Source organism: Nipponia nippon, unplaced genomic scaffold, assembly GCF_047370975.1.
Source record: "Nipponia nippon isolate SJK-2023a ecotype South Korea unplaced genomic scaffold, ASM4737097v1 scaffold_6, whole genome shotgun sequence".
NCBI classification, from domain to species: Eukaryota; Metazoa; Chordata; class Aves; order Pelecaniformes; family Threskiornithidae; genus Nipponia; species Nipponia nippon.
Genome location: NW_028262380.1, coordinates 26,916,689 through 26,943,739, shown reverse-complemented (window position 1 = coordinate 26,943,739; position 27,051 = coordinate 26,916,689). Strand labels below are relative to the sequence as shown.

Genomic DNA, 27,051 nt, shown 5'->3' with positions numbered 1-27,051 from the left:
TAATTTTTCCAACTGCAACATGAATAACTCTTGTGTTTAGCCTTTGATGGAGGACAGTTCTGGTCACTTCCAAATGGTGGGTGGAATGATGTGTAAATCTAATAAAAATGCAAAAGCATTTAAAAAAAGTTCCTAACAATATTTCCCAACAAAAATATACAGGACATACAGGACACAGTAACCTAATAGGTTTAGAAAACAATCAAAGGAGCAGAAACTCCAGGGATAACTAATTGCACCCATCTTTATGCCAAAAGTTCACATCGAAGTTATGCTAAGCGGTAACAAAAATATCAGCCATTTGGCAGACATGTAGTTTGGAAACTCAGTTCTTCTGTTGATGAACGAATGCCCACTTCTCAAAAAAAACCCAAAACAAACAGTGTCACCACCCTATGCCTGTTTTCTTACATGCTTTTATTTTGGTGGTTGTCGTAAGAATAACGCCAACAGTCAGTAACACCATCACCCCAACAATTCCTCAGAAAGCTGGTATCTTATATGGGCATAAATAACCCACGCATGTTAACAAGATGCAATTAGTCAGCACTAAAAGTTTTTGCTTCTGTTAACAATCTCATAGTTTTATTTCCCAGTGGTCCTAAAACTAGCAATTTGCCTAAAATGATTAAAAAAAAAAAGCCAACAAAGAAATTGTTTTCAGGTGACAGATATTCAGGTAAACCTGCCTAGGCTGCACATCCCCAAGCCAAAATGTATCTCATGCTGCTGCAAAACTAAACTTTTCCTGGTTTGCTTCACTACAGTTGAAATTTCTATTTGTTAGCTCTACTGAGACACTGGACAATACCACTCCTAAGTCACTAAAAGGAGAAAGGAGTCTTATCATGAAGACCCAGCTCCCAGGAAAGCTTTCTCTCTGGATTACTACACCTTGCATTGGCCAAGTCCTGGTTTCTTCAGGTCTCAGAAAATTTTGCTTAAATTTTTTGAGAGAAATTATAGTTCCATATCTGTTATCTCTAAGTACACAATGTTTTTAGTCACCTATTCTAAAGTGCCACTCCTTTGTTGCTGTTAAAGAAACTAAAAAAGAAAACAACCCAAAAAACGTTTACAAACAGCAACATATATAAAACATCCTTACCTAAGTAAGGGACTGAAAATACGCACTGAATGTGCATGTCCAGCTCCTTACAACTTGGCATAGCTAAATAGGTCACGCAAATGGGTCACACTTGCAATGGCAAGGATCGCAGCGCGGCCAGCTGCTGTGCCTCAGTTAACAGGGCAGTATCTTTTACAGGGGTCTCAGAAGACACACGGCCAGAATTCAGTCCCTCTGGCAGCCCCTACAAGGCACTAACACAGAATTTCCTCAACACATTAAATGGAGACGATATGGCCTCTCTCTGAGTGGTTACTTGCTGCAGTTGCAGAATTGAATAGACGGAGGATGGGTCACTTGGTCAGCACATCATTTCCTACAGCCCCAGAGGACCTGCAGCTGTCTCCTGCTGGCTCCTCTTGCTTTCAGTCCACACCACTATTCGATCAAAAATCTTCTGGTTTTTGTCCCTGTACCCCCAGAGAAAGAGCGAGCTTACAGATTACAGTCTAAATTTCTTTTGCAAATTTTATCTATTTTTTTGTCCATAAAATTTTAGATCTATAAATCTATCATCTATAGATACCTCTAAAATTTTATCTAGGTTTTCTCTATAAAATGACACAAACTCTAAACAGGCTGCTTACAGACGACAAATGCTTCAGTGTGGTGGCAGACAGAGGACACAAGCTCAGGATACACTGACAGGTTAAACCCCAACCCTTTTCTGCTAGCCTAAGCAGAGTCCTGACAGTTACTATTAGATCAGCACTATAAGCAATGTCATTTACTTGTAAGTATTAGAAATGCAGAAGTTATTAATGTAAATGTTTTGCTATGCTGAATTTTAGAACAGAAAAATTAGCCAACACACAGAACATTACAAACTCCTGGGCAAAGCCAGCCACGAACCAGCAAGAAGGGCCGGGGAGGAGCAGGGAAGGATGAACAGGAGTGTGGGGCACGGACTCCCCGAGTCAAAAGGATGCATGGGAAAGAAGGGACTGTAAAGCTGCTCCTACTCTCACAACTCCATTTCAACACTGCCACCTTTTCATCCTTTCTGGTGTGTAACCTGCATGACTCACGTCTACAAAATCACTTTGCCAGGACAACCACCTGCACGTAATGCCGAGAGAATGGGAGGCAGAGGAGTTACACCTCCATGAAGGTGGAGGGAGGGAGGAAGAAACAGTATGCTGCTCACTTGTAATAATTATTTTTTTTTTTTAGAAGACTGATAACCCATGTGCTATAAATTTGAAAAGATGTTTACTGTATAGCATTAGGTCATTTTGCACCCACATGAAGTGGAGAACAAAATCCTTAACCCTGTAAAAAAAAAACAACTCAGAAATTGGCAGTTGTGCAGGACAGACACCCTGGAAAGCCACCACAAATTCACACAGTAGCACTGCCAACACACAAGATAGGTCAAGCTAGCGAGAATCAAATATTCACAGCAGGCAAATTCTCTCCATAGGATCTGCTGATCAGATGCAATGGCAAACAGCTTGAATTTGGCCCACTTCCATTCCTTTCATCTGCCACAATAGTATACAAAATATTCTCACTGTATCTACGCTGCAAATCAGACCTGCAGCTTATCACTGTGGAACCATCATTTGTCAGATGTGCTACTACATGGCCTGGATGAGATATACAGATAAACTCAGGGAAAACAAAAGCAAGCCAAGCTGTGTATCTGCACAGAACGCTGAATAAAATGCCAAGTGCATGCCGCTTCTGCAAGTTGGAGATATTATTAGTTGCCAGTAGCACCACACTGTTTTGCAGGACAGCTGCAGACAAACAGGTGGCCTTTTTCATTTCTGGAATGCTGAAATCTTCCCTGTTCCAGAAAAAATTGGAAGATTTTATAAGAATATATATATATTTTTCCAAACGGCTTTTCTGAGCAATTTCCGAAACAGCCTCTTAAAAGCCTTTTGTTTACTCTCAACATTTCTTCCTAATTCCCTCATTTTTCCATTTTATATAAATAATCAGTGGTGATAATTTAGTTACATAACAGCAATGGATCTTGACTGATTCACAAGCAGACGGAAAGGAAACACTGAAATATTCAGTTCAAGTCCACCAGGCAAGAACTTTTATGAGAGGGGCTGGGAACTTTTCATATTTTCATATATATATACACACACACACACACACACATATACATACACATATGTATATATATGCATACACACACATATGTATATATATATAATGTTTTACAATTTATCCAATATGCTTTGCTGTATATATACGCTTTACTGTTTATACAGTACGCTTTACTGTGTCTACAGTAAAACTACACTTTCACAAAACACTGTTTTCTGTGACAGATTCCAAATCAATAGATTTGGAAGCAACTCGATCGCAGCCAGGACACGGTCACTTAGAAACTTGGGATGCTTAGTCTGCAGAAGATGACGGATGACAGCACCCCAGAACTGCAGGCAAGCCCCACCAGAGTAGGAAGGGGAGACAAGGCTGCGCACACCCCAAAAGGATTCTGGCACACCACAGCCTCACCTAATGAAAATTAAACGCTACGTGGGGAAAAACAGAAGGAGAGCGACCGTGGGAGCAGGGAGGGAAAGCAGGACTTACCGGCCCGTCAGCCCGACCCGACCCTCGCCTCCCAAAGCGCAATAAACGGGCGGAGCGGCAGGAATGACAGCCGGGGCGGCCGGAATGACAGCCGGGGCGGCCGGCAGCCGCACCCCCAGGCCCACCCACCGCCCCCCGGCGCTGCGGCCCGGGCAGCGCGGCCCGGCCCCCGGCCCCGCGGCCCCAGAGGCGGCGGCGGCGGGCTGCGCTCCCGCCTGCGGGCGGCGAGCCACGGCGCCCCCGCGGGCCGGCGGCTGCGGAAGGGCAAAGGAGGCGAGCGCTCGCCCTGCGTGGAATCCTGAGAGCCCCGACGGCAAAAAGAAAAAAAAAAAAAGGGTCCAGAGAATAAACAGAGAGATGGTGAGGGTAAACGGGCGGGAGCAACGCAGCCCGGCAGGGGATGGAAGCGTCCCGCTCCGCAGGCAGGGCTGCCGGCAGGGCAGGGGGAAGGGCCCGGCTCGCCGGCAGCACCAGCAGGCCAGGAGGCCTGACCAGCCGTACCTTCAGCAGCTCCGCACAGGAGGCAGCGAAGACTCTCTTTGCAAAGAAAGCCAAGCCTTTTTCTGCTTCTTTTGGGGCAATCGACAAGGAAAAGATGCGTCTCCTCAAACAACAGCCCCGCTCCCTTAACAGAAAGGCAAAAACCGCCTTAAAAACTCTGTGAAGAAAATGGGTCTGTTGGGAGCATACTGCAACTACACAAAACATACCAGAAACCCCAAACGTGGCTCTAAGCAATCTTCAGATAGCATCTAAGACTGCCAGAAAACGTTCAGTAGATCCAGCTGGAAATGCCAAATTCCTACCAAGGTGCTTAGATCCTGCTGCTTCCAAGCAGGCTGACTAGGTCGGAAAAATGCAAGTGCCTAGAGCAAGAAGATAGTGCACAACTTTGATACCACTACTTTACACTACTTTGGTCGTATAAAATTTATCCTCCTTTGATAGTCTGAAGGAAAAGCTGGGTAAAGGAAGGAACATACTTCATGTATCTTTTCAGAGAGCTGCCCTTAGCATCTTTGGCATCCAGCACAATCTTTTGCTAGTAGTTCCAATCATTAGTCTTATATAAAACACAAGCACATTCAATCTACATTAATAAACTGAAAATAAGTAACAACCCACCCCCCTCAAAATCACTCCCATGAGAATTGATGGGGGGGGGGGGGGCGCTCTAAAAAACAAGCCCAAAATGAATTAAATGTGTTATGCAAATCAAATTGTGAGTACACTTGTCCTCCAGATATCAACAAGCACAATGTTTAAAATTGAAAGCTTGCAATTCCTTCAGAAAATCAGAAGCACAGCAGCACTACTCAAATTGTCTTTGACATTTTCCTATATCTGTCCTTCACCATCAGATTATTTGCTTTTTAAGATCTGTGCCCTGTAACAAATTTCAACCACATTTATAAGCCTCTTATGCAATGCAGTGTATTACTATCGTTTGTATGATGGTTGTAACTAAAATCCTCAAAGAGGAATGGCCATATTGCGTATAATGAAAGGCAAATGCACAGAGATCAGAATATAAAATGGCACTGGAGGTCCTGGGCAGGTAGTGAAAATTTCACGCTGGGTACAGAATGGATGATGTATCTTATTTCTGCAAATTTTAAAAATGAGCTTAAAATCCCTGCAGCATGGTATGATGTAAAAGGAGGGAAGAGACACTGTGGACAGGAAAGGAGAACAGGGAACGAAAGAAGAAAATAATGGGAGGGGACCACACGAAAGGACATGAGCAAGAGCAGCCTTCAACTCAACAGGCAAAGCAAACCACGGGGGGAGGGAGGGGTGCACACAGCATGAGCACAAGGCTGACCCTATGACTTCACTAGTTAAGTAGGTCCCGATATTTCTCCTTGCTGCATCAGGTCATTATCCCTGAAGGCACAAATAAAACATTTGAACAAATGGGGGCTCAGTCAACATCCCTGTCTTTGGGGGAGAGAGCAATCAGATGATCAGCACTCCCTCCCATTTGCCAAACCCGAGATACACCCTGAGTAAGATGGCTTTGTTTACAGCAATGAAGACAGAACATAGGCAGGGAAAAAAGCCCAAAGCATTTCCAGGCTATTCACTGGCTCCCATGCTGATGAAATCACAGCCAGATGTCAGCCAGATGTCAGATCTGGAGAGGGGGTGCCTATCTGATGCCATATGCTATGGTAACAGCCATGCTATGGCCAAGGAAGAGGACAACATTTCCATCCCTTCTCTGCAGCTTTTTAGTACCAGATGACAGCACTTGGCTTGTGAAGGTTGGGGCCTCAGCTTCACGACTTCTTCTGTTACCCACTTTTCACATTTTTGATGAATAAAGCTCACCAAAAGCAGGGTTAAAAACAAGCTCACATACAGTAAAGTATGTGAGTACTTTACTTTTACTTTACTTTTACTTTACTATGCAAGTACTCCTAGAAGCTGCTGGGAATTCACCTTGCAAATCCAGAGTCAGATGGGTATAAACACAAGGACAGGAGAGGCACCATCAAAAAACCAAAGCATGGTTCCTTGTCCTGTGATGGAAAGGACTGTTATTTACCTTGCTCTGCCTTGTTGGTTGGGCTATGAAGTGAGTCTGTACAAAACTTACCGCAGAACAGGTTGGGGAAACAGCTACAAAAAAGACAAGAAGGAAAGAAACATCGCAACAGCAATGTTCTCAGTGCAACTGGAGCTCAGAATCTGTGGCATCTACCCCTTCTTACCCATCCTCCTGGCAAGAGTTGAGCTATCTGAAAGAGGGGAAAAAAGGTCACGAAGACTGATTTGACCTTTATTTGCACTCACATTATGAGTGCTGGGAGTATCACTAACCTAAACACAGATTTCAAGGAACCCTGAAACCACAGCTAGTGCTACACCACTTCCCTCAGGACGTCCTCTTGGGGAAACTGGACACTCTCCGTTCTCAGCCCATCCCCGTAGCCGCTGCCCCCACAACTGAGCTCTACAGCACAATATAAAAACAGGCAAGAAATTCACAACTAAGGAGAACATGCTGTTTTCTAAGTTTGGTTTATTTGTGTGTAATTATCAGGACACGATAAAGTGTTACGGAAAGTACACAATCTGACTATGGATTTAGAAGATCTCAAAAGGCAGCTATCCCAAACAAACTGCTTAAAGTAAAAAAAAAAATACCTAAACTTTAAATCTAGAATTATAAAATTATAAGAACTACTACAGCAGATATTGCGAGAACAAAACCAGTCTATAAGTCAGGGGTGTTCAAGCAATGGGACCATCAAAGAAACTAACCTGAGCATTAAATATGGGAGAGTACATTTTTTTCACTACACGTACTGTTAAAGCTTATCACCCTGCATTTAAAAAAGAAAAAAAAAGGGGGAGATTCATAGATGAATAAAGTTGAATTACCTCCTGAGTGATATAGCCAAAAAGTACAGCCCTGGGGGAATCCAAAGGAACACTGCAAATAGCTTAAGCCCCAACACAGATAAGCCCTTTACGTGTTAGTTACAGCCATCAACTACAACCAAACACTGCTGAACAAACCTTTGCCTTTCCTGACTGCTGTCAGGGCAATCGTGTGTTAAGCCATGGCACAACAGATGCTTTTAAAAAGCTATTTATGTGTTCCTGCTAAGATATTGTACTATGGTGGTAAAGAATATTACCTATGCATAGCAGATTTACGTGCTAAAAATTATTCCATGTTTTCCTTAATTACATTAGCAGGTCTACTAAAAGATACTACCTTTTTTCACATACCCTGCCTTCCTTCTCTGCCCACAGATTCAAAGCTTCATGGGATCCCTTTGATCATATTTGATATTGCAGGGCACTGTTACCCAATGCCTGCTTTCTATATTTTGACTCGACTGTAGAGAAAATAACTTCGTTTTCCAGGAAGAGCAGTGTTGACTATTCAAGGGACCAGGCTCCAGGGAACTGTCGATGCAACTTGGCACAGGACCCTTGGGGTGGAGTGGGGCTAGCAGAGAAGAACCTGAGGAAAAATCCTGTGCATCATGAGCCTCTCCACCTGAAAAGGTGTGTCTGAGGGTAACTGATTACCTGACCAGCATATTCTATTATAAACCAGTATAGGTAACTTAAAGCATAACCAGTGTACCTGCATGCACATTCAGAGATGACTATCTGAAAAAACACTTCTCAAGCCGTGATCACTACAGACTGTTTCTAGTTTTCCTCTCTCACTACATCCAAAGCAGATGGCAAGGACAAAAGAAGGTAACTGGAAATGAGCAATAGTGAGATTTACACACGATGCTTTTCTGATACACAAAACCTAATTAATCAGAGACACAAAGCTTTACTGAAGTTATAGCCTCATTTCTTACCTTCCCCTGGTCATTTATCAGCTATCTTCCTATTCAGGCACAGAAGCAGATTTCATTGAAGTTGTATAATCCCAGAAAATACAGGATTTTTATGAAAATATGTGCATGATGAATCTCATTTGGAGTTTTGCTGCATCCAGCTGTATTGAACTAGCTAAGTGCAAAACTTTGAACATCCAGGGCCATAGAACAGCTGAAATTTTGTAGAGTTTATTTTTAAGGTTTGAAAATGTAAAGGTACAAAAGAAATTGGTACCTAAAATTAAAAGCAATTTGACATGAAACCTCTGAAAGTCAATGTGTGACCACCGCCTGGCAGCCTCATAACGCTTCTAATTGCAGCAGCTACTCACTACTAACACGACTTTACTTTCTTGCCCCTTTCTTTTATGGTGTATGTTCTCTTTTGCTTGGTATATTACACAAAGCTATCTTCCATTTAAAGCCAAAAAATAGTAAGAGTTGGCCAATACTCGGACTTCTCTCAGCAAAGACGGCAATCCGCTATGCAAGGATCAGGATACTATGGAGCCGGAGCTGCTGGAGGGCCTCTGCGTCCCAATGTCCAAGTACAACTGCTGTAGGTGGGCCTCAGAAGATGCAAGAAAGCTGCCTGTGGGGGCCGGGGGCCTGGCAGTAGCTGTTAAAATCAGACCAAATCTCTATTCCCCAAGGCAAACAGCAAAATAGAGAAACCGCCAAGGAGGACTCATTCCTGCTCAGTTCGTGACCTCAGCAAAAAAAGCAACGAATTCCATTTCTCCTTTCAAATTAAACATCTACTCTTTATTGCCAAGGAATATGTTTTAATAATCTGTGGTGTTCAAGGTCTGATAAACATCAGAAATCTCTTTGCTGCTGTTACATGATACCTGACATACATCCCCCCCCCCCCGCCTTTGCATTTTCATGCCAACATTACATAAAACATACTGGACTTCTTTAATGTACAGGTTGGGGTTTCCTTGCAAATACTTCTAAAAGAAGCTGTCCAAAAAACGCTATTTTTTTTTAATTGGCTCTTTGTACTGAATTAACTTCCAGTACGTTCCACTTGGAAAATCTACATTATTGTTTTTACTTCCAGTAAAAAAAAATAAATAGAAAGCTTTCACATTTAGATGTCTAGAATGATTTCAGTGAGGAAAAGGAAGGTGTAGAAAAGATCAATAACTTTCAATTTGATGCAAGTGCATTTTACAGACAACCAAACTATCTGTGCTAAGTAAAATCAGCGCCCATTCTTAACTGTGACCATATATAGTGTAACTGCCTAAATTACTAAATACCACAACACCCAATCTGTGTATCTGTTGTTTGTTTCTCAGATTTGAAACCATAAATTTGGTGTCTAGGTAGCATGGCCATAACTGTCAGTCATCTTTAATATCTCCAGTTTTGTGGTTTTTTTATGGTAAATATTCACAGCAAGATGAGCTACCCAACAGTCTGGCAGTGATTTCTTTTCCGTCCCTTTTCAACCATCAGTAAAGCATTCCCCAGATATAATTCAGGAACTGGCACAATTATTCATGAAGCTATGGTAGCTGCAAACCTAGATGGACTATGCAGAATAGCCAACTTAAATTTAACCAGTGGTTCCTGCTCAGAACAGTCACAAGTAAAGGTAGCAGAGATGTTCGTGCACCCTCAAACAACAAGCTTCCAAATCCTCACCCGCTACTTCTGAAAACCTTTGCAATTTAAAGCCACATTAGCTGATGAGAGTAAAACTTAGCCGATCAGAGCGTATAAAGGAAAAGGGTAAATTTAAAGCAAATATGATTTTTTCCTTTCCTCAACAGAGGGACTTGAAGTTCAGCTGGTTGATCAGAGAGGTGTATCTACACAACAGAACCAGCAGAGTCCAGCAAGATTATTAGGCCAGACTTCACGGGCCATAAAAGCAGCTGTACTAGCTCCAGAGCCAACAAGAAGCCGCCAGCAATTTAGCTGATTCAAATCACTGCAGAGCCCCAGTCCGCAGCCAGCTCACGTCTCCAAACCACTCCCGCAGACACAGATTTCTGGAGAACGCAAATGTTACACATGGCTACCCAAAATCAGCTCAAGGCCAGCGGGACTTATTGGCTTTGGCAAGCACCTCTACACTGCCCTTCCTAGCAACTGGAGAATATTCATCAGACGCCATACTGCCTTTGCTTGAATGCATGGACCCAGCTGAGGCTCAGCATTGTGCTGAAGCTAATCACCCCTTAAATCTGGAGACCCTACTAAGAGCTACCTGCAGTTTATAAGGTCAGCCGATGTAGCCTCATCCAAATACAGGGGCTACAGAGCTATGCAACCTCCTTAGGTGATGCGGGAACGCTGCCCAAACTGCAGCACAGGGAGCCCAGCCACCCAGGAGGCACCAGGCCCTGGGCACACACTTTCTTTGTGCCTGTGCATGCACATGACCGCCAGCCCAGAGCTGCACAGGGGCTTCAGCATGCCGCATGCTCTGCGTATGACTGCACAGAGCCTGCAGAGTCAGCTAGCACATAAGCAGCGTCTACTTTGTGGGGCTTTTTCATAGAATCATAGAATTATTAAGGTTGGAAAAGACCCTTAAGATCATTGAGTCCAACCATTAACCTAGCACTGCCAAGTCCACCACTAAACCATGTCCTTAAGCACCATGTCTACCTGTCTTTTAAGTACCTCCAGGGATGGAGAGTCAACCACTTCCCTGGGCAGCCTGTTCCAGGCCTGACTACCCTCTCAGTGAAGAATTTTTTCTTAATATCCAACCTAAACTTCCCCTGGTGCAGCATGAGGCCATTTCCTCTTGTCCTATCCCTTATCACTAGGGAGAAGAGACCGACCCCCACCTCGCTACAACCTCCTTTCAGGCAGTTGTAGAGAGCAATAAGGTCTCCCCTCAGCCTCCTCCAAACTAAACCACCCCAGCTCCCTCAGCTGCTCCTCGTAAGACTTGTGCTCTAGACCCTTCACCAGCTTCATTGCCCTTCTCTGGACACGCTCCAGCACCTCCATGTCCTTCTTGCAGTGAGGGGCCCAAAACTGAACACAGTACTCGAGGTGCGGCCTCACCAGTGCCGAGTTTTGGCTACCTGGAAATCCCTAAGTGTGCTATGCTGCACTGCTAAGCTGATCTCATGCCTTTGGGCCACTTGCCCCCAAATGGGAAAGGCGCTGGCGTCAAGTGGCTCTCCTGCAAGAGCTGTCCTGTGTCTGTGCTGAGCCAGGGTGATAGATGCTGCTGCCGAACCCAAGCCCGCTGTTCAGTGAGTTGCCCACACCCACCACATGGAGGTTATCCAGGGTTTTCCATTCTCTGGCATATCCCAAACTCCACCTTCCATTATCCTGAATAGAGCAGTTGACCGTTTTTCCTCTTATTTACTTCCCACCCACTTCCTAACCTCAGTTTGGCACTTCTATTCCTCCAACTTGTATTGTAAAGTTATAAAGGACAAGAATATTTGTATACTGTTATACAAAGAGAACAAATCTTCTGGAATCTGTGATGGAGAATACTGACCACAATCTTTGAAGTTCTTGGTCTGCAATTTGCATATATACTAGTTTGTACGCAGGCTTAAGTGCTGGATTTCTAATATTGCCCATCAAATTTCAGTCAAAAAAAAAAAAATAGACTAAGCAAGGTGAACTACTCTTGGGAAGATAAACTAACTGCAAGAGTTTTTGATGCAAGTACTACGAGAACACCAAGAACTCACGGTTCTTAAAAAAAATATGTAGAAGTCTGGAATCCAAGGAGTTTCAGTTCTCTAAGATCATATTTTAGAAAGTAAATTTTAATCAGGATTGGGTGGCTCAAGAGATTGGGTAACAGTATTTAAAAAAGCAAGTGATTAATCTCTGATCAACCAGAGGGTAAGGACTAAAGAGCATTTAAGGTCTCAAACACCCCTGGGAAGTAGCCAACTTAGGCTAATACTGTAGGTGCTGACTCTAGGCAGATTTTGGATTTTGTATTTTCTCATGCACAGTCCTCATGCTTACGAGTAGCCTCCTCTAAATTTCACTAGAACTACTCCATTATCCCCCCCAAAATTCTGCATTACAGTTATGCCTACAAAGAGCCAACGGCAGTTAGATCCCAGGTTTGCTGATACCACTGTGCTGACAAGTAACCTGTTTCTCTGTTTCCTTTCTAACCGCATCTAAGTGTTGTTTCTTAATTACAAACTTCTGAAGGCAGAGACTCATACCACAGTAAGCTTGACACTTACTTTGCAGGAAAACGGATTTTGATCATTGCTGACTGTATCATTCAAAGACGTGAGATGCTCAGAAATTGAGGCCAGGCATATCTGAAGATACAGCTCCTAAACTCCCTTCAAACTAATCATAATATTGGATTGACTTTTGCTCTTTTGGTTGTTTTAGACAGAATGAAAGAACAAGTAACAACTGGTGTGGTATTGCTGAAGATAAAGTATCGCCCATTCTACTATAATTCAGGTAATGCCTTGCTTACTCAAATTTTTGTTTGACTGCAACACTTCTCCGAGAGCATGTAATTATCTTGCTTCTTCCTTGTCTAAAATCCTAGTCCATTGACATATCAGATTCCACCCAGCCACTATTCAGCACTGTGAAAATAAAATACAGGTGTGCACACTAAGAAGGAAGATCAAGCTAGCCTGGCTCTGTTTCTCAAAGAACCCAGAACAAAACCAAACCCAGGCTCCTATGACAAACTTTGTCATGTTTCTTTTTTACTTAAGTCTGTTACTAAACATTGACTTTAGTAACAAATTTTATGTGTTCTTTCGGTGCACAACATATATTTATTTACTACTTACTTCTCTTTGCCTCTTTATAGGCTTTTATAGAAGCTCTGACAGTGCTTTCTGAGGACCATTCCGTTTGATTTACCAGTTTGCAACTAGTTTTGCCAATGACTGATGCAATTCCTGCATTGGTTCATAGTTTGTTTTTTGAAATGTCAGAATATACACTGTTTCCAATACATAGTATCAAGCCTGTAGCAGTAGTTTTTGATTATTTTTTTTTTAATTTGCTTGTATTTTCTTTGAAAATAAACAGCACAGCAAAACAGGGTGTCTGTGTTCGATGCATGTCGCACTCAGGGCATTTCAAGTTATGCTTTTCAAGCAGTTGTTATGGTTTAAGAAGCAACTACTGTCTGACCTCTTTAGTGGTAACAGGAGAAACTTAATGAAAGAAAACATCCGATAATTGTACAAAAGAAAGGGTTTTTTCTACTTCTGCATATGTCAAGTAAAAGCTGTATAAATTGTTCTTCTAGATCAGAAGTTGAGAGATTTTATTAGCTTGTGCTACTGACCTGTGCAGACAGTTTTCTGGCACAACTTTCACGACTTGTTTACAGTATCGCCTCAGTTATCCAGAACTTCTTGTTATCCCAACAAGGGTCAAATTCCTGACATGTATTAATTACACTGAAAATTGCCCTGGATTACTTGAAACCTCAAATAACTGAACCTATTCACCATCCTCCCTTTTAAATAACAGGAGATACACTGTACAGCGGTGCTAATACTTTGTGGCTGATCCCTGTAACTCCAGAAATTAATACATAAACGTCACACTTCTTATCAGGCCTTAGCAGGCCTGCCAGCTTTGGACTGAAAACCAGGCTCAAGAGCCCCATGGGCTGCGGGGCAGGAGGAGACAGGAGGTGGGAAGGACAGAAAGGTTAAAACCAAAAACCACTGACCAGCATTCCTGATCCACGCACTGCTGGCCAAGGAAACAGAGCTGCTTCACAGTTCAGCCCTCTCTAGTTGACAAAATGACCTTGGATTCCCCCCGTAGTCAGCCAAAGACTCACTGCTGCTTACATGGTTAAGTATACGTCCCACTGACACTTGAGCTTTTACAGTTGTGGCTGCTGGGCTCCATCTCCTTGTGCCTGTCACCGGGCAATCAGGCCTGCAGCTTCTCCCTGAAGGCGCTCACCAAGCAGCTTCACAGGAACCTCTACGACTGCATGATCGGAGCTTGAATCCAAAGATGAGGATGCAAAGACCTACTGGCAACTCATGCATTCAGCCAACGCCAGGCATTAGCTCTAAGATCCCTAATGCTGTTGCTAGGCAGGCGTGGTAAAGATAGGATTGGTTTTGGAAAAAACAGCAAGCCTCCTTCCAACCAAACTAGAAATGGTATTCAAAGGACAACAGCGACAAGGCAGCTTTCGTTAAGAGAAGGTATTAGAAACATCCAGGAATGTTTGGAAACACCCATGGGATTTGTTGGCTGTGCAGCCAAGCTGCACAGCACCCAACCGCCCCAAGAGTTATAAAAGGCAAGAAGCTAGGAGCGCACCAGCAGCCCGGGCTATCAGTTTAAGGCCTGAAGTTTGTTGCCCCACAACAGGTGCAAGGACGAGACTCCCATCTGGCACTCAGTCCAACATGCCTCCCAACACACCCATACAGTTCTGCAACACGCCGAGTAACGTCTCTCTAGCTCTTGCAGTAAAAGGAGAGCAAGTAATACCAACATTACGACTATAAAGGAAAAGAAAGGGGGGGAAAAGCGTGATGTTTACCATCGGCCTCATGGGGAAACACAAGCTTGATTTTAAATTGTGCATGAGAACTAGTACAATTCAAAGAGAAAAGCCGAGGTGATGAAGGAGCATACAGAATGGACTGAAAAAAGCTGAGCTGAACTCAGTACACACTTGGATGCACGCACACATTTAGCAAGTTCAATACTGTCTCTTGAAAAGTCTGAAAAGACTTTCACAGGTTTCACAGTAATAAATCAGCGCACACTATTGCCCCGAACAGAAAGAGACGTTCTCCATCTGAGTAACAGTGCTTCCCGCATGAAGATGAGGAGGCAGAAGCAAACAAAGAAGTGGCAATAGAAAGGACTTTAACAGAAGGACACCACTTCAAATAGCTGACGATTATCTCTGTACTGCAGTGTTAATTTTCTAGACTGTTAGTTATATTGCCTATCCAGAAACGAATGTGTAATACTAAGCTGTGGGACAGATTTCCATGTAGTATCACGAGGCTATTCAGCTTTTAAAAGGTTAATAGTTAATGGCTTTGATGTCCCCCAGTCAGATAGTTCAGCCTACCACCGTATTTTTGCACAAGCAATTAACTAAGCTGCTTCCTCTGCAGCATTAATTTTAACAGGTTTACAATAGTATCATTAGACCTCTGGACATTTAAGAGGAAGCACATTACAATTGGGAAGTACCGTGCCAAGCAGGAAGCGAGTGGCTTTCATCCAGGAGCACTGAGGAATGCAGAAGGCAAGGAGACTTCAGTGTCAGATATTTCAGCCTCTATGAACTCTTGACCACAGCACCAGACTGCAGAATTTCACTGGGCTCTAAAACCAAAGAAGTCACTGCACACAGATCTTTAACACACTAGCTTTCCACTAGTTTGCCTTTTTGCCTGTTTGCTTTAAGCCAGGGAAACAACTGCAATGGGATCTTTGGAGTGAGACACGTTCCATCATCTGCATTCAGCACGTAGGCTCCTGCTAGTGACATGCACATCATCTGACAGAAATCCACTTACAGCGCCTGGAAAGGTTTTTAGCATAGAAACAGTACGAACAGTTGCTAGCAGACGTAAACTGCAACAGACTTCACCGAGTTGATTCACAGCCAAGAAGGGGATTAGAGACAGCATTCTTCTGCCACCATCTTCAGCCTAAGGTCACAACAGACTGTTGCTAACTCACGCTTGCCCCCTTTTCACAAGAGGAAGAGGTAATAGGAAGCTTGAGCCTCCCTGGCCCATTTTGAGGTGGCAGATCTGTCCGTTTGACCACACTGCGGAAACTTTTGTTCCCACTTGCCTCCCGGGGACTGGTCAGGTTAAGAGCTCTTGGGAAGGTACCCTCCCCTTTCACATCTCCAGTGCTACTGTTATCCGGTTATTAACATTCTCCAGACCGTATCACGTGGATTTTATGGGCAGCAGCAATTGCCTCTTGGATGCTGTGAGAATGCAGGGTAGCAGCAAATACAGCAAATATTCTTACTCCAGTCAACCCCGTTTACACTGAATTTAGCTCTCACTCTCTCAAATAAATACTGGCATCTAGCTGTTCCCTACAGTAGAGGCTACATGTCACTGAAAAAGACAGTTGAGGATTAGAGATGGTATTTATAGTGCAGACCTACAGACTCCAACCTGTGAAAGGCTTTCCAGAATTAGGGAGTGAGAGTGCTACTAAGTATAGTTTTAAACACAGACAACCTTTAAAATGGGGATTTCGGGATGAGACTTTCCCAGGTCCCTGTGTCCTTTGATTTTGGCCAATAACTTAAGGATTGCATCTAAGTTTAAACTCCCTAGCTGCAGCTTTGCAACTACTTTAAACTGATTGAATGACACCTTCGTCCGCCAACACAGCAAGCCTGTTCCTTCCCTTCTGCCCGTGCAGCTGCACGCTATAAAGTGAAGGAAAAGGGTATTTTTCAGCCAGATCAGTTGCCCACTCCAGCTAATAGCCATAGGAGTGCCAGTGCTGGCATAGCAGAGGGTGTAGGAAAGTCAACTTTAGAACAGCTGAAAATAACCATAGCCTCAGGTCTAGTTTTTCTTGTTAAGGACAAAAGCTGATACTTCTTTTAGCCTCAAGACACGCATAGTCGCAGCTTTGCTTATTTTATGTGGCTGTCCTGTACACATGCAGCACACCAGCTCGGTGCTTCTTTTTGTATCCTGCTTGGCAAACTAATCGATTTTGCAACAGAAGTTACGCAAAGATTGCAGGTGCCCGGATCTATCTCTAACACAGGTCACAGGCGACACATTCGCAGGCTCAGGGCATCCAACCCCTCCACTGAAAACTCCTGAAGATGGTACACACCTCCAGAGCACATGGCATTTGCCCAGCTATTAAGAGAAGTCATAAGCTTCAACAGTGGGCTTTGTCCTGAAGAGTTTAAGTCATTCTGCTCAGGAGGCTTTCGTTTCTAAGACAACAGCTTGAGGAAGGCACTGGATTCTTTACTTCATGTAGTGCAGCCCTAAGCTACATAGTGAATGGCATTTTATTTGTTAAACTACCATTTTTTCTGATACTTACAGATACTTAGAGATTGTTCTTCAAAAGCTTGCCGTTTCTGAAATACTCAATCAACCAGAGTCAGTAAATCAACATAATGCAACTCATGGCTGAACTTATAGAAGGACAATTTAAGATCTGAAAACAAATCCAAAAATTAATCCAGTGGGCAACCTGCATTTTGCACGGGTACAAAATGAGCTCCTCCTGGAAGCCAGCTGCCCTCCCCAACCCAAGGAAAGACTCTGTCATTTATAGTAAAGGTTAATGCTATGATAAGGGCAAGTTCACATTTCAGCTGCCTAGCATTAGGCCTTCAGCAGCAGCAATGTTTTTCTTTTTGCCATTTTCAAATGTTATCCCTGGAATCCTTCACATTATTAAACCTCCTATGTCCAAAAAAGAAAAGTAAACGATCATTACACTAAGCCTTTACCTATATAGTTTTATAAATAACATCTTTGTGAAATCACTTGACAGCCCCAAAGCAGGTAGACTCTTTGCTTCTAAGGAAGCACTTCTTTCTAAAGTGTGGTAGTTGGCTTTCCCTTCTCAAGGCTGGGCAATAAAACAGTCTCTGTGTAAAACAAAACAAAAAAAAAATCAAAAACGAGATCCTCTGCAGTGACCATCCTCTCTGGGTTTTAACTGAGAAAAGGTTTTCCTTACCTCTGAATTTGCATATTAACATTTTAAATTATTCAGTGTGAATAAAGCTAATTACAAACCTATTGATTAAAGCCATGGTTGAAGACTCAAGTTGGGAGAGCAGTCTAAAAACAGACTGTGAATGACACAGGAATGCCTGTGATATTTTTGTAAGTGTTATTTATTATTTGTATTAACATACTGTCTAGGAGTCCTGGCCACGGAGCAGGACTCATGGGGTGAGGCGTTAGACAAAAACAGACGAGCAGATGATCCTTGCCACAAAGAGCTTACACGTATTATTAGCATTTGGCCAAACCAAGTCATGACATTCTCAGCGGCAGAGCGCAGCACGCTCAGGGCACAGCTTAAGCTGACTGAAACTGCTGCACCTTTGAATCCTAACCAGTCTAGTTCGGGAACAGGCCTCAACGACATGACAACATTTGCATCTGTCCACAGCAGCTGTGCTTCACAGCCGTCCTTCATATGTGTCCTAAAAACCTTTACCCATCTTGGCTGGTGCCATCCTGACCCAACAAGGAAACTGTTCAGGGCGCTCTGGGTGCTAAACGAGAGACTTCAGCTTGTAACAAGGGACAAATTCCTGGGCACTGGCAGAAAGGGACGGTATCCTTAGCATGACGAGTAGTGGTCCCAGTCAACAAACAGGTTAGCTTATTGAGTGCACTGTAAGCACTGCAGCCAAGGAAGCATCCAGAAGAAGGGACTTTAAGGCCAGCAACGAGGCTGGTCTGCAGAAGCCCTGGCTGAGCACTGGCTGGGGCCAGCAGTGCAGGAAGCACACGGAAACCTGCGAGGGATCAATAGTGGCCAATTCAGAAGCAAACAAGGTGTCACTCACTTCAAGTTTCACCTCCAGCCATCATAAACACACCACTCCAGCTGGTAGCTGAGGACAGAAGGGACTGCTCAGGGATGTCAAGGACAGCTCATGGGCCAGAGTGGGCTGATGAACATGAAGACTACTAGGAGCTGGCTGAACTCACACTTCTCTGAGGGTGCACTTTATAGCTAAACACAGCTCAGACCATCAAAAGCAAATAAACAAGGTGAGGTCATTTACCTGTCTTGGGTTTTTTTGATGGTTCATGTATTTTATTAATGTCCTATTATTTCAGCCTCTCTTACATCCATACCTCAGGTTAAAGATCAAACTTGGAAGCCTGGGCTACACAAGCTGAACCCAAGTGCAGCAGTGGAATGCATCTCCAGCACATATGCTACTGTCAGATCGATGATTAGTTTCCAGCATCAAAAGTATGAGAGTTTTGGAGGCAAACCCAACATCATAGCAAGCACATTCATTTCAACCAATAAAATACTAAATGAGATGCCAGTTTTCCATTTGACGCACTAGTTTTTCTCTAAATGGGAGAACAGCAATCCTTTCTGGACAGCATTTGCATGGTTAATTGGGAGCAATAAAAACCTTCAATCCAGTCTAAAAAAACCAGATGAATTTCAATGTAAAGTTTTAGTTTTTATTGGTTTGCATCTCATTTTTTCCCCCATCAATGCTGCTTCCTCTATGCTTCCTGCCAAATTTGAATTGATGGCTGTTTTCCTCTTCTGCCATGAATTAACTACAACGTATTCCACACAGACTAATGTTTCCACACAGACTAATTGTTCCACACAGATTCTGTTTACAAACAGCCTGGTTAAGAAACACCTGTTAGTTTACTTTTGTATTCTTCATGAAACTTAGAAGTGTTTGTGAGTACAGCATATGGCTAAAGTCATTAAACAGGAATTTTATAAGGTAGCTCTGTCTGGCTCAGATGACACCAAAACAAATAGGCAGGAAAATCTAAGTAAAAAATTAATTCGAAGGCAGAGTCTAGAAAGCTTGGGGGATAAAAAAACCCCAAACAACACAAGCACACAAGGACACAACGATGCACATTTTTTTTTTTTTTTGAGAAAACTATTGTTTTAGTGAAGGGATTCAATATATATCATAGTATGTGATGAGCCAAAGTACACAGTGCTGCTCCAAACCACTGACCAGACCCTAAGTTTTGTTTTAGTCAAATATTCAGATAATCAGAACTGCAGGCAGGCACAGGAGGTGTAGAGAAGCCAATTACTATTTAGCACTGAAGATCCACGGAAACCATGGCAGAATGGTTTGCACAGCATTTTGCTATGATGTTGACACTTTGCTTTCCATCAACATTCACAAAAATGCTTTTGGGATGTGAGTGCCAAGAACTTACTGTTTTTAGACAGTTAGGAAATTTTGCTTCTGTTTACTTCACATGTACCACAACTTAAACAGCAAGACTTTTTTATGGATACAATTGTGCTGGCAAATGAATTCGTCCAGCAGCAAAAAGAAGTATGAAATAAGGAAACAGACATTATGATGTATTATGAATCTAGATATTACAATAGGAGCAGGCTGTTCCCAGAAAGTGCTACAAAGAATTAAACGGAGAGTGAGAAATTAAAAGGAAGAATGAGAAGATAATTTTTAAGGGGGGGGGGGGGAAGTATAGTAACACTGAAGTACGAGTGGAAAGAGTGATAAAAATAATGCATATCAGTTAAAGTTCCATGTATTTCTCTATCTTCTCTAATTATTTTTAACACTGTGAAACATACTACACTATATTTGGGTCTTGTTATTTTATTTTCAGGTTCATATCTGCATGAAGAAAAAAGAGCTCATTTGCTGAGCTTAATTAGAAGCACAAACTCCTGAAAGTTAATACAGTGCTGAAATTTCTTTGGGACATCATATGACATCAAAAAAGTACTGGAATTTATGCAACAGTACAGCATAAGAACAAATTACCAGCACCAGCAGACAGGTAGCTATTCTTAATAAAGTTCATAGCAAGTTCCCAGAGAACACTTTGCCAAGAGAAACTTCCTAGGAAAATAATGACAGAAAAAAAATACCTTGTTTTCAAAGGAACAAGCCTTTTTAAACAGTGCGTTACAGTTCTGTTCGTCTTGGTGCAATAAGAATGCAACCAGGTGACTTTTGCAGAGCTATTTTTTCCACTGCTAAATCATACAAATGTCACAAAGATGAGGACAGTACACAAGCTGAAAACTGGATGCCACAGTAAACAGATTTTTATTCAGTAGTGCTGAAACATGAGCCAAGATCCAAGCTAAAGTTCAGCCCTCCAACTCTGTCTTGACTACTTCCTACTATTATATGTGAGATTCTTTCACACAGCCTCTGAAGTAAGTGTCTGAGCTCCTGTGGGGATTGTTCAAGGAACTGAAGTAATGCTATAAACTCTCCTAAACTCTGTCAACCAAAAGATAAGGCAGAAACCTTTTTTTTTCCTCACAGAGTGACATTATTCAGGGATGGGAAGCAAAAAGAAGAAATTTTTTTTAAGGGAAAAAGGTAGTCAACATACAGTGGTTAGCATTATAAAGCAAAGCTTATCTATGATGATGCTGGAATTTTTTACTTCTATAGAATTAAATATATAATAAGACATAGCTGTACAAAATTGCAATTAGTAGAAACCTTAAAAATTAGTTGTGCCCACTGTGAACGTCATACAAAATGAAAGAAATCAACAGCAACTCACTGAAAAAATTGCTGGTTTTGTAAAAATGACTTACATATTAATTATATTCACTGTACTCTAATAATCCATCTTTGTAAGACTTCTTCAGCTTCAGATGGTCTTTTAATTAATAACACAGCCAAAATACTTTCCCAGCCTTGCACAATTAAATACATGAAATGATGCTTCTGGAAAGCTGACAGTCTTAAAACAAAGATGTTCAGTATTGATTTCTCACATGAGAAAACTTCTTCTGGCAATACGGCTCTTCCAGCAAAGCCTGTTATTCCTACCTAGGTTTAACATGTTCTTTGAATGTTTTGTGAATTTGCTTTTTCGTGGGAGCATTAGCTTTCTGGATTCATGAATACTGAACAGGAATGAGAAAGCATTTCATCAAATTTAATACTCACTGTAAGTCTGAATACCAAACTGTTGGTCCTACGTTTTATTTCATTAAGGCAATGTATCATTTCTGCTGTGATAACAGAAGCAGTCGACACTTCTGGAGATCAAAGCAAATTACAAACAAGCCTGCCAAGCTGAACATATGTAATTCTATATGTACTGCTGCATACAATCCACATCCTGACTTAGACTTGCAACAAGACAAAGATCATCTTTGTGTATTTATATGGCCTGCACTTAGTACGGTGGTGTGCAGGTCCTCGAGTCCTTACTTTAACACTACAACACTATAACCAATAAATTTTGCTTACATGATTGGTGTTCTGGTATACAAAAGATCTGCAAATAAGCCATTCCCTCTTAAACCACATGGGCAAGTCACTGGTAAGAATTTCAGAGTAACTGCAGATTCATCTAGCTTTAAACACCAGGAAGAGTTTGAAGAATTCAATCTGTTGACACTAGACCAGTTATACATAATACTTCACAGCAGTGTTATGAGAAATCACTCAAACATGAAATATACGCCAAATTTTTACACCTGATAATACTCCCAGATGAACATCTCAGCATGTCTCCAATACAGGCTTCAAGATTACTGTTACTTTCCTTCAATAAAGCATACTTCTTCATTTGTCCTTACAATAACAAAGGAGAAAAATAGAGTATCATCTGGAGAATTACACTCAAGCAGACATTTTGTACAGCTACATAATATATGACTGTTTGTGTCTCTGGAGGTTAAAAATGAGACAAAAGGCACTTTGAGTACTTCATAATTACTCATAAGTTTTAGCTCCATCTCTGTAAAAAAGAAAACCTACCTATTGTCTCTACTAGTGATCTAAATACTTTTTTTATCTGCTATCGGGAATAAATTGATTAATTACTTAATTTTGTTAGAATGATTAAGTTACACTTTTTAGGCAGAAGTAGTATCTAGGAGTTCAAAAGCATGGATCTCACACAAGGCAGAAAAGGTACTGAAGCTTTCACAGCATTTCTACGTGTACTGGAGGAAATCACACTCACTGGGGTGAAATAACTGGAAAGAAGTACCTATATACTATGTGAAGCCAACCAAGGCTAAGATAATAAAGAAAAATTGGCAAGAAAGAAAGGAATGTCCTTCACATGCGGTCAGCTAACTAAGAGGTATAACTGCTTCTGGACTATAGTGTCAATATTTTAGGGTTTTTTTCAGACACACAGACATGGTACAGGTAAGAGAAAAAAAGATACACCCTGCGCTCTAATATACTCCTGATGTCTGTCCTGTAAAATAATACACCATAAATATGTGTAACAGACTAGAACACTTGATCATTTAAATTCACATGCAATCCTTAAAGCAACCACTTACCACTGTAATTAAAAATGGCAACAAAAGTCAGCAGGTATGAAACTAGACACCTTCGAAAGCAAGGGGACATTTGGATGGCTTTGTTTGGAGCAATTTCTTCACAGAACAGTAGATAAAAACACCCATTGGTGATGTTTAAGAACCCAGAAGCACCAGTGAGCTGTTTTAATAGCCTAATTATTTATTAGGAAAAATATTTAGAAGAGTAATTACTAAAGGTAAGTAGAGGAGACAAGTCCAGAGGTAAAAAAAGTCACCTTCCAACACAAAAAAGATCAGCTGTATCATTAATAGCCTGAAAACCGCTTTTTTGGTAATGCTTTGAAGATACACATCTTGCAAGAGAGATTGATCTCAAGGAATGAGAAAAATACACACACATAATGACTTTTTCTATGTCCCTCCTACTACAACCACCTTACCTTTGGGATTTTACATATGAATAAGAAAAAAACCCAATGTAATTCAATATCATCCTCTTAAAACAGTCATAACAAAAATTGAGGCTTTCCTGAAAGGGAGCCAAGGAAAAGAAAATTGCACTGCTGGTATCTTTTGCAGCTGTTTATATCAAATATTCCTTTCAAACAGGACTGCATAGGAATAAAACTAGATGGGGTTTAGAGGCAAAAGAAAGGCACACAAGGAAGCTTTAGAGAAAGGGTGGTGGGGATCACAAATTAAATCCTAAAACTAGGCAGTATTCATGCAGAAATATGCCTGTCAGTCTACAGGTTGAAGGACCCAGCCTCAAAGGCTATGTAATTACATTACAGAACCAATTTAAAAATGAATGTAACATGGTTTCTAATACACTGAAACTTTTTAATGCAGTTTATATAAAGGAACGTTAACCTCAGATATCAACAAGTAATACGTTCTGAATCTTGCACAACTAAATTACAATGCGAGCAGTGCCAGAACAGAAAGGAACCACATATATAAGTATATCATTAGTCTAAATGGAGGATGGCCACCTTCCACATGCTCAGGGGCCCTTTTATTCCCAGCCACATCTCAAGGTAAAAACCAATACAATTTCTATGAGGCTAATCCTGTTAGACCCAACACCCGTTCATACCCCCCCACCTTCTTCCCCAATGGCAGGCACAGGACTGTGCCACCCTTGAGGTGACCTCCTGAGCACCCGGCGCTCCTGAGAGCCCACGGGCTGTCAGCATGTCCTCTGTGGTCTTCCTCGCTTATAACAGATTGTGGCCAACTTTAACTCTGCCCTTAAAGTCAACATGAAACAGTTCCCTAGATAGTCCTGCAATGAATGTTATCTGCAGACTGTGGTATTTTGGCGAAAGAGAAAATGAGACAAAATATACAAGTACACTTTTCTTTCTTTCCAAAAAGCTATCTTTTTGTGGTGATGGCTTCTAACACATACATTCCAGTCCTTCTAAAGCTAGCAGCACAACTGGAAGATGACACATAACCAAGAAGATATTCTTCCTCTAAAAATATACTGTGCCTCTTGAGCACTGCCCACTTCCGAAAAAAAGACTGGAAGGTCTTAAGGTGACTACACCAAGAGTTCAGATTTCAGAGGGACTGTCTAAGTTTAGTAGGTTAGAAGAGTTCAAATTACAAAAATAATTGCTATCTAAATCACACAGTCATAAAATCAAGGTGCAAAAAGCAGCACTGAAAGATTTTTTTCTCCATTTGACATACTCACCAAACCTGCAATGGGGGTCGGTAGTCTATTGATCTTTTTTACCAATCCCGGCTTTATTGCGTTCAGCAACCTGTTACGAGAAAGGAGTATTTATGAGTGGTAAGTCACAAAACCCAAATTATCCAACACTTGTCCCCAGCACATAAGGATTTCCGTATGGCTGGAAAGGAAGATGTTCCCCTTTCTCCCCTCCTGAGAACACATGTGTGTACCCAAAGACCCATCATTGAAATTAAGAAAAACTAGAGGGAAAATATCCACAGCAGAGTACCACAACAATATTTCTTTCATACCCTAAGTGTATCTAGATCACATCAGTCTTCACGGGCTGTGGGTGAATTCTGTCACATCAGTCTGCCTCCATTGCCTAGAGGCAAGTCACGCCTAGAAGGGCCTGAGAGCAGAAACCTAGAAGGCATCCGGGTATCACCATAGCTTGGGAAGAACGGTCCAGCAGTTTCTGCACTGCAGGAAAGTGAGAAAGGGCGTACACTTTAGGGGTGGCCTGTCTATTTTTCTGCATCAGTACTTGTAATTAAATGCCATCCTTGCATATGTTGTAGAGAACAGAGGTCCCCATAAAACGTAAATGTGAGAAGACAAACAGAAAGGGAGTCCAAAAAAACCCACCTAATGAAAACGTCATTAGGCCAGTGATACCACAGTTGAACACTGTTCAGTGTCCAAAGATTAGCAACTCCCCCAAACAAAGTTCCCCACCACCCATGAACACGCTATGAGAAGCGCCGATATGGCTCATTGTTAGAACATTCCAAAAAACGACCAAGCCTCTAAAACTGGGGAATTTTAATTATAAAATCCTGTTGCAACAAACGCTGTTTCTTTACCACCCTTCCCCCAAGAGAAAACCCTTATGCCTTTTATCCAAAGGAATAAAATTCAACCAGTCCCATCCATTGGGAAGAAAATCATCAGATCAAGACACTCACTTAAATTCAATATCTTTGAAGAGAAACAAAGATGTCTATGATAATACAAAACTCTCTAAAAATTAGAATACCCACTATGCAAGAGAGGAATCTCACTTTGTACTGACACTGTCTCCATTCAAGAACTGACTCTTCTAGCAGCCTGTCGTGGTGGTAAAAATATTAATATTTAAGATTTGAGAGGTCTGGCTTAGAAGTTTATCCTAACTAAAAGAACATTCCTTTCAACTAAAAACTAACAGTGTGTGATTGTTCCCAACTGCCCACTTCGGAGCTAAGATAACTTGGGATGGGCCACTCCTATAGGCTCCTCCAAGAGCCATCTCTCCATATTGTCGCGTTATTTACTGTTTGATTCCTTCTTAGGACCATGGCAGTTAGCAAGCTCATTAAAGAGTCCATCCCTCCTAGGGGTGGATACCTGGCTTTGTTAACATTGAAATTATTGTTTTTCCTCACCTCTTTCCTTTTTCCCCTGAAACAGTATTTAGGTTGTGTCTCTGCAATGACTTGGAGAGAACAGGGGAGCAGAGGGGGAGATGCTATTCTAAATGTTCTCTGTGATCATAGTTAATAAAGCTTCTGTCCGACCTGTCCTAAATTGTACTTGTGTTATTACACACTTGGGCTCACCACATCTCCAACACCACAATAATCAGGAGTGGCAACAAACCCAATGTGAATGACATTTTTTGGGAGCTGGGGGTATTTTCTTGATCTTGCAGTCAAAAACTCTGTAACCCTAGCTCATACAGATTGCTGTGCTATTCCTGCCTTCTGCTTAAGGTAGAATCTAACACTAACTATTATTCCCTAAAAACAAATGATGAAAGAATACACTTTTACATACAAACAATTCACTTTTCGCGCCCCCCCCCCTTCTTTGCACAGAATGGCAAGAACCACACATCTCACTTCCTCTAATCATCATTTTATTTCACAGATGATAAACAAGCGTTACTTCTTTTTCCCCAAAAAGGCACAAGCCTTTCAGACTTGCACAGCAGCAACCCTATAAACTATTATTTTCCAATTAGCTGCTGCAACAGGCAACATAAGATTATTTTTTTTCATCAAAGCACTTCTTTCCAAATACTCTAGCTCTGTTGTGATTTCCATCTTCAATCTGCCTATTCTGTTTCAGGTAAAAAAGGATATACTAGCTAAAGCATCCCATTTGCTTTATTACTCAAACATGAATACATTAGGCACTACAACCAATATTGCAGGTCAGATCAAAAGCCATAGACAGTAACTGAAAGTAAAATAAAGAGGTCTTATTCATAGTATCGTTCAGGTTGGAAAAGACCCTCAAGATCATCAAGTCCAACCATTAACCTAGCACTGCCAAGTCCACCACTAAACCATGTCCCT

At 41.8% G+C, this 27,051-nt stretch overlaps 1 protein-coding gene across 13 annotated transcripts in view; it reads right to left on the bottom strand.

Moving 5' to 3' along the window:
- Nucleotides 1–27,051, bottom strand: part of LIMCH1 (LIM and calponin homology domains 1) — a 185,994-nt gene that overhangs the window by 78,918 nt on the left and 80,025 nt on the right. For 11 of the 13 annotated variants that reach the window (XM_087736838.1, XM_087736840.1, XM_087736841.1 and 8 more), the window contains one exon: nt 24,728–24,797. In XM_087736838.1, coding sequence (XP_087592964.1) covers nt 24,728–24,797 — 70 coding nt within the window. Of the gene's footprint in view, nt 1–3,688; nt 3,856–24,727; nt 24,798–27,051 lie in introns of those variants that run through there. The other 2 variants (XM_087736843.1, XM_087736844.1) reach the window with 1 other exon arrangement.